The sequence below is a fragment of the Tupaia chinensis genome, unplaced genomic scaffold (assembly GCF_000334495.1).
Source record: "Tupaia chinensis unplaced genomic scaffold, TupChi_1.0 Scaffold000316_1, whole genome shotgun sequence".
In the NCBI taxonomy this organism is placed as follows: Eukaryota; Metazoa; Chordata; class Mammalia; order Scandentia; family Tupaiidae; genus Tupaia; species Tupaia belangeri.
In genome coordinates, this window is record NW_006159809.1 from 9,348,733 (window position 1) to 9,357,497 (window position 8,765).

Below are 8,765 nucleotides of genomic sequence, written 5' to 3' on the forward strand. Positions count from 1 at the left end.
GAGGGACTTGAGGTCCACATTTAGCCACAAATTGTTGTGACCTGCCTCCTGACTGACTGCCTAGGGCAGGGCTGGTGTGGGGTTCTGTTAGCCTTTCAGCATTATTGCTCACACCCTGGTCTAGTGGAATAGTGATTTAAATGTATTATGATTGGCTGTTTTGTTTTGTCTTGTTTTTATGAGCCAGATTTCCTGGGTCCAAATTGTGGCTCCAACAGTTTACCTTGTGACCTCAGGCAAACTATGGAACCTCAGCGGCCCATATATGTGATGGCGATAGTAGGGTTATTTTAGGGAGCATATTAAATGATTAAATGTAAAGCACTTGTACTCAATCCCTGTTTGTAGAAAGCACTCAATAATTTTTTTGTTGACATTGTAATTAAGCACTTGCCCTATTTTCCAACAGTCATTTTAGCAAGATCAAATCTATAGGAAAAAGGCTATTGATGATGTTTATACTTTCACTTTTTTTAATATGTGCTTTCAAAAAACTTACATAGATTCATTTATAGTTATAAATTTGAGGACTTGGTCCGTTTTCAGAAATGTTTATCTGAGGATGTGAACTCCATCATTCAAATTAATGTCTATCTCTATTGACTATGATGTTGATTCTTAATACCTCTTAGATGCATGTGTGAAACTGAACCCTATAAAAGCAGAATTTAGGAATTCCTGCCAAAAGGAAGTGAATTGAAAGGAAAAGAAGCAGAGCCTTTGCAAGGAGAAAATTATCCTATCTCTCAGCCAGTGTCAGAATGTAGAAATGTTTACAAAATGCTCATTAAAAGAAAAAGGGATTGCAAGATAGAAACGAAATCTGGTGCGCAAGTTTACACTAGGAAGATAAGAAAGGCTAGGCCCCTATAGGGGATTTTGTTATCCAATTACTGCAACCTGATTTTGGGGGGGAGAGGAAGGGTGGTAAGGGGAGGGAGGAAGAGAGGATGGTTCCAAACTTGTCTCCAGTGACAGGAGACATTTACACTCTGCGAGATAAAACTGCCACTTAGAGCCCAGGAGCACTAAACCTTCCTGGGCTGGCCTGGGGGCCTGAGTGGAGTGATGGGTTCTCCAGCCCTGTGGCTGTGTGCTCTCTTGTGCCTGGTGGTTCACTCAGTCTCTGGCAGTCCCATCATGAGCCTTGAGCAGTCACCTCTGGAAGAAGATATGCCCCTCTTTGACGACGTCTTCTCGGAGCAAGATGGTGTCGACTTTAACATGTTGCTGCAGAGCATGAAGGATGAGTTTCTCAAAACACTGAACCTGTCTGACATCCCCATGCAGGATTCAGCTAAGGTTGACCCACCAGAGTACATGCTGGAACTCTACAACAAATTTGCGACAGACCGCACCTCTATGCCCTCTGCCAACATCATCAGGAGTTTCAAGAATGAAGGTAAATTTACATTTTCTCTTATGAAATTTCGCTATTGTTGCCCCCCCCACCCCCAAGAAGTGATAAATAAATTTACAGTGCACTGGAATGATATAGACAAAGGACAAATGTATCGATGTCAGGGTGTGTGTACACAGATATACAAAAGCAATGCCCATTTGGGCCTATATAATTTATCTGGTCGTTTCAGAACCCAAAAATATACTTACAAACATCTTTTAATCCCAAAGTGCAAAACATCTGTCACTTTGTCATTGTAATTGGAGCTTTTCAAATTTGCATTTGGACAGTAAGTAATATAAAAAGTGAATGCTGGTGTATTGCTATATCTTTGTCATTGTCCAAATGGGCCTCAATTTTCATTTTGACTTTTAATTGATGACATTTGTCAACTTCTACTTAGAATGAAAATGATGAAAACTGTCAAAAAAACAAAAGTTTTTTTTTTTTAACTGTTTTGTTTTAAACTTTGAATGTGTTTCCCTTTTGTGATCTTATTTAAGAAACATTAAAACAGGAGGGAAATCTTGTGTTTTAGAGAGTCTTCCTAACATTATGGTGTGTTTGATGTGTCATGTATATCCCTGAAGCACTGTTGATTATTTGCCGGAAATGTTCGTGGTTCCGTTAATGATCCAGCTTATTATTTCTGTGTCTTTATGAAGAACAATATAAAAGCTTTAATTGTTGGTGGGAAAAGTATGCTTTCTTTCCCAGATCTTTAAATTCAGTAGCTAAATCAAATGAGCTAGCAAGTTAATTCTTTGTTTAAAATGGTGTTAGTAGACAAAAACAAAACAAAACAAACAAACAGCAAAAAACCCACACACAAAAAACAGTTAATTGTTGGTGGGAAAAGTATGCTTTCTTTCCCAGATCTTTAAATTCAGTACTAAATCAAATGAGCTAGCAAGTTAATTCTTTGTTTAAAATGGTGTTAGTAGACAAAAACAAAACAAAACAAACAAATAACAAAAAACCCACACACAAAAAAACAGAACTATCATGGTAAGAGCTGTGGGTCCAAAGAAACTAATTCTTAATATTTACCCATTACACTGTTTATTGTCATTAACCAGGTATAGTTTTGACCTATGTTGGCTAGATGTTCTGAAAAGTTGAAAGGTATTGCTGAAGAAATTGCTCAGGATTTGGAATTTTTGAGATCTGGTTGACTTAGTTGTGAATAATTAGTTTTATTTCTATGATCCTCAATTTTCTTGTCTGTAAAATGAGAGTAATAATCTCTACGTAACACAGTTGAGTGATTCCAAAGAGGTTGTGGGTAAGAATGCACTCCATTTGCTATGAAATGCCAAGTAAACTTTAGTGATTATTAAAGAATTACTTATTATTCTAGGCAGTGGAGTAATGTTGGCTAGGTATTTCTTAGTTCCTAGAATATTATTTGCCTTTAAAATTTAATAGGCCACCAAAATTTCTATTTAGTAATACATTTCTAATGAAAATAGCAAACCAAGGTTACTTTTGGAGGTGAGCTTGAATTGAAAACAACCAAACACAACCTCCTTCTGTGGAAACTGTCGCCGTGCTTCTCAGCACTGAGCTCTAAGTTTCTGGCCCAGGGTGTGAGTAGGAAAATATTGTTTGCACCTCCCAAGAAAAGTAGAAACCTGTTCAGTTGTCACTTCTCCAGTGGAAGATTTGGATGATCCAAGTCAGTTTACTGCACTTGTTATTCCTGAAGATTAGCAAGGGCAGGAGCATATCTGAAAGTGGGCAACCCAGCTGCCTACACCACTGCCAGTCCATGGGTGGAAATGTGTGGTGAAGATCAGGAATTCTTTGCCCTTTTGGCTGCTTTTGTCTCTCTTCTGACCCTTTGGGTCTGCCCAGTGACAAAGACTAAAGAAACTTCAAACTTAACTCATCTGGGGAAAACAAGTGCCACCTCCAAAAGAATGCCCTCAATTCCTGACACTGCCCCTTCCTTCCATTGTTGTCTGGGAAGTCAGTCCTTCAGTTTCTTCTAATGCAAAATGAACAGAGGATCAATACCTGCATTATGGGTCCACTGTAAGAACCAAATATGACCAAGTTTGTAAAGCACCTGGCACATAGAATTTGTCAACCAATATTGGTCCTTTTGCCCTCAAACTTTTCCAGTACTTACTGCACTTGCAGATGTGCAGAGTATCATAGTAAACTTATTTTTTCAAGTCACTTTATTGATGTATAATTGACATAAAGCTGCACATATTTAAAGTGTATAACATGACAGGGTCCGGCAGGTGGCATGGTGGTTAAGGGTGTTGGACTCCCACAAGGCCAACCGCTGTTCAAGTCTTGAACCTGAAGGCTTGGTTTCTCACTTTCCCTCCCTCTCTCTCTCTCACTCTGTCAAATTAAAACAAACAAATAAATAAATAAATAAAGTTAAATAAAATAATTTTTAAAAATTTAAAAATAATAAAGTATATAACATGACAGGTTTTGACATGGTAAACATGCATAGAAATCATCACCACCACTGAGATAGTAAATGAACCCATTACCACTGAAAGTTTCCTCGTTTGCCTTTATCATTGCTTCTTTCCACTACAGGGAGTGGTATTGTATTTTTCTCATAGATGGAGCAACCAGCCTACTTTCCCATTTTGGTCTTCTCATGTTCCCTGTCCAAGTGGAGTCAAGTCTTCTCCATTCTTAAAGTGAGAGGACAAGGCGTGTGCATGTGTGCCCAAAATCCTGTTAAGAGAATGTAGAAGGGGTTGCAGTATGGTCATCCCTTCTTGGGGGTAGGGGAGTTTTTCTTGCTTTTTGTCTCTGTCTCTGGTGAGTGCATGTGCCCTGTAGCAAAAAACCTCTCTTAAAAAAAAGATAAATAAATTTTAAAAAGTAGTAATAAATGTTTTAAAGCACTGCCTTTGTTTAAGTATCATGGTATCATAGAGACATAGAAGGGAATTTGAGCTATAGTAACTGCCACAAGATGATGCCAATCTAGTTGGGAAGATTCATTTATAAAAAGACAATTGAAATGCAAGGCTGTAAATGGCAAGAGTCAAGAGAGAGATATAGAAGTAAGTGATCAAGTGACCCAAAGGAGAGTGGACCTCCAGGTAAAGAGTGTTTCTCTGGGAGGAGTCAGATCTGGATAGGTGAAGGTAAGGTGAGGGGACTTCCCAAAGGTCAGAAGAACATCCAAATATGTGAAATACAGAGAAATGGTGTGTTTTGGCAAGTGGTGAAAATATCAGTTTACTTGAAACAAGAGGAATTACGAATTTATTCAATTGTTCAACAAATATTAATTGAGCAATTGCAATATTTTATGCATTGTGGGAGATGAATGGGAGCTATGGGTTGGTCAAGAGACTAAAGCCTGGTTATACTTGGTCTTGAGAGCCATTCCAGTGGTTTTTATCTTCATCTCATAAGTCAGTATTTCCCCCTGGCAGTGTGCAAGATGATTTTAGGTTGTACCCAAAAGAGGTTGTGATCATGTGAAATAAAATATTTTATTAGTGTGAATTAAAAAACAACAACAACTATATAGCTCACTTTCAACTCTATCTTTCATGAATTCCATTGTTTATGATAAGTCTGAAAGGGGTAGTAAGTATAAAAAAAGAATCAGATCAGTTAAATAAAAACATTAAAAGAGTGTGATCTGGAATAGAAACTCCAGTGAAATCATGATTTTGGTATACAATTGGGGAAACACCACCAAAGATGACAGAGAGTCCCTCAGTTGGAAGTCTTTAGCATCTTTGGTGTCTTAGACTCCTTGGCAATCTGTGTCAAATGCTCTCAGGGATTTCTTGAGACAAGTGTACGGGTACTTTGGGCTTACTGTAAAACTCTCAGATAGGAAATCAACATGGTAATATTTGGGAGTGTCCATCTAAGACTAAATTACTTTGAAGTCCATCTAAGACTAAATTACCTTTAAGCATTCCTCAATGATTTGTTAGTGACAAACTTCATGCCAGGTATGAGGGGTGCAATCAATCTACCCCTAAGATCCATTTTCTCCTCTCTCTCTATATATATAGAAGATAATACACCCAAAAATCCATTGCTGTCACCTTCTTGGTTTAGGACTGTCTTATTGACCTTATCAGGCTTCATGGTCTAGGGTAGAGTCAGCAATTTTTTTTTTCTATGAAGAGCCCAGTCATCTAATATTTTAGGCTTTTCAGGCCATATGTTCTCTGCTGTGACCATCTAACTCTGCCAATGTATGCAAAAGTGGCCATAAATAATATAGAAACAGATAGGTGAGGCTGTGTTCCAATAAAATGTTATTTACCAAAGCAGGTAGCAGGCCCACTTTGGCCTCTGGGCTATAGTTTAGCAACCTCAAGTCTGATTGGAGGTTTTTCTGTAAGACCAGTGCTCACCCAACTATGTGGGGATTTCCACCCATTATGATCACAGATAAGGAAAGTCATGAAGTCCTCATCCCTGAAAACCTTCAAGAAAAGAGCAATTGTCATATCCCATTTAATGCCTTTTCACTGGTTAGAAAATTTATTCATTGGAAATTTATTAATGTAATATCCAAGGTTCCTCCCAATTCTATAATTTTGTGGCTGATAAGCCATTCAAAAAATACTGGGTAAGTTTCCTCCCATCCAATAGCTGGCCATTTTGCATTTTGCTTTTGGCAGCTTAACTCAGTTCAACATTCTACCATTGACCTTTCAATATTTTCTGTGCTACAGAATACTAACTTTATGTTTGTTTTTATTGATCTTCATTCCTCATTTTTTTTTGTCTGTATCAAGCTTCCTGCAAAGGCAAGCCCTCTTATTATATAAATGAGCTTCTGTTTTTCAGTGAGACATACTGCACAGTTGATTTTTGCAATTCCTTTCTTTCAGATCTGTTTTCCCAACCAGTCAGTTTTAATGGACTCCGAAAATACCCTCTCCTCTTCAATGTGTCCATCCCTCACCATGAAGAGGTCATCATGGCTGAACTTAGGCTCTATACACTGGTGCAAAGAGATCGCATGATATACGATGGAGTGGATCGGAAAATTACCATTTTTGAAGTACTAGAGAACAGAGAGGAAAACGAGGGTGAAAGAAACATGCTTGCCTTGGTTTCAGGGGAGATCTATGGAACCAACAGTGAGTGGGAGACTTTTGATGTCACCGATGCCATCAAACGTTGGCAAAAGTCAGGCTCATCCACCCACCAGCTAGAGGTCCACATTGAGAGTAGACATGACGAAGCTGAGGATGCTGGCAGGGGACAACTGGAAATAGACACCAGTGCCCAGAATAAGCACGACCCTTTGCTCGTTGTGTTTTCTGATGACCAAAGCAGTGACAAGGAACGGAAAGAAGAACTGAATGAAATGATTGCCCATGAGCAACTTCCGGAGCTGGACAACCTGGGACTTGATGGGTTTTCCAGTGGACCTGGGGAAGAGGCTTTGCTACAGATGAGGTCCAACATCATCTATGACTCCACTGCCCGAATCAGAAGGAATGCCAAAGGAAACTACTGCAAGAGGACCCCACTCTATATCGACTTCAAGGAGATTGGGTGGGACTCCTGGATCATTGCTCCACCTGGATATGAAGCCTATGAATGCCGTGGTGTCTGCAACTACCCTCTAGCAGAGCATCTCACTCCCACTAAGCATGCAATTATCCAGGCATTAGTTCATCTCAAGAATTCCCAGAAGGCTTCCAAAGCCTGTTGTGTGCCCACAAAGCTAGAGCCCATTTCCATCCTCTATCTAGACAAAGGTGTCGTTACCTACAAGTTTAAATATGAAGGCATGGCTGTCTCTGAATGTGGTTGTAGATAGGAGTCTTGTGCTTATTTAATAACTGTAAATGTGTATATTTCGTGTTCCTATTTAATGAGATTATTTAATAAGGGTGTACAGATAAGAGAGGCTTACTGCCTTAGGAAAATGAACAGGTCAGTTTGTTGGAGAAGATGCATATTTTGTTATATAGTCTTGTCCCTTCCAATCTGTTTGTCTTTGGACTTGCAATTTCCATGTAGAGCCATCTCTCACACCACTGGCAAGTCCACACTACTTATTCCCATGTCAATTTTAAAACAACAACCCAGAAACAAAATATTGTGTCAAAAGACACATATTTGTTTATATATATGTACTTACATGAATTTATTAAAATCTTTTGGTTCTATAGAGGCAGATTAAACTCATATACACACATGACCCACTCAAATATATTAAAGGCCAATTATAATTTTTCATTTATCTACTCTCTGAGTAGAATTTTTTGAAGGTAATTCACTTCAGGAATTTAACAATCTTAGGAAGTCTTACATTTCCTAAATCATCTGGAAATGTAAGTATAGTTGAGTAGAGCTATCACTTGAATTCCCACCATTGTTCAAAGCAGCAAGGCCTGGCAAATAAAGGAGGCCTGAAGTGAGGGGTTATTTGATACAGAAACCAAATGGCTTCAAGAGACAGTGGCTTTATAGGTACAATGACAAAGAATGAATCCAGAGGGACTAGCATGCTCTAGAGGGCAGTGCCCCATTAAGAAAGGCATAGAGAGGGAACTTCAGGTTGAAATCTGTTCCTGAGATGATAGAAAGGAAGCCCAAGCTCATTGTGTTGGTCTTTCTTGCTGCGGAGGGTGGAGGATGTGAGTGGGAGCTCCTAGGGGAGAAGAAGAAAGGATGTAGATGCTATCCTTGGATGTGTTTGTAAAATCATAAACAGTGCTCACTGGAGTCTTAAATCTTTTGGACAAAATAAAATTATCGAAGACCAAGAGGAGGAAAATCAAGAGGGACCTGTTTGTTGGACTCTTCACTTTGTAATATTTTTATTCACTTCATACCCTGTCCTCCTTGCCTCTGTGTCTCTGCTTTTACTCTTTTCTACTTCCTTCCTTCCCTTTTTTCTTTGTCCTCATGCCTCATATCCTTTTCCTATCCCTGTGTTCCCTGTCTTTACTAACCTTTATTACCCACGCTGTGGTCTAAAAGCATTTGCTCTCTGGATGAAGGGAATTAGTATTCTAATTGTTAGGTTCCACCCCCAACCCAATATTTACTGTGATTTGATTTTAATAATATCCTGGGACCAGCAAATGCCATAATGGTTACATTGCTGGACTCCCACATAGTTGACCACAGTTTAAGCTCCAGACTCAATGGTTTAAAACTCACACTTGGCATGTGTGCGTGCATGCCCAAGATCCTGAGAGGAAAATGGAGAAAGGATTGTGGTGTGGCCACCCTCTGCCCCAGGGGCTGATTTCTCACCTTCTGTCTTTCTGTCTGTCTCTGTCTCTCTGGCAATTGCATGCATCCTACAGCAAAAATCTCTCTAAAAAATAATAATATCCTTTATGACATGCTCTGTTTCTAAAGAATACTAAAGTATAAA

At 39.0% G+C, this 8,765-nt stretch overlaps 1 protein-coding gene across 1 annotated transcript; it reads left to right on the forward strand.

Annotated features, from left to right (window-relative positions):
- Positions 1–993: 993 nt before the first annotated feature.
- On the forward strand, positions 994–8,512 carry BMP10 (bone morphogenetic protein 10). The gene is made up of 2 exons (XM_006151292.2): positions 994–1,402; positions 6,253–8,512. Exons 1-2 carry the CDS (start codon positions 1,069–1,071, stop codon positions 7,191–7,193), a joined length of 1,275 nt encoding a protein of 424 aa, XP_006151354.1. The 5' UTR covers positions 994–1,068; the 3' UTR covers positions 7,194–8,512.
- The last annotated feature ends 253 nt before the right edge of the window (positions 8,513–8,765 follow it).

What these genes read in the sequence shown, in the direction of transcription:
- BMP10 (XM_006151292.2), top strand. Translation starts at nt 1,069, where the DNA reads ATGGGTTCTCCAGCCCTGTGGCTGTGTGCTCTCTTGTGCCTGGTGGTT. An exon ending in CAGGAGTTTCAAGAATGAAG is followed by an intron (nt 1,403 to 6,252) that starts GTAAATTTACAT and finishes CCTTTCTTTCAG; the next exon opens with ATCTGTTTTCCCAACCAGTC.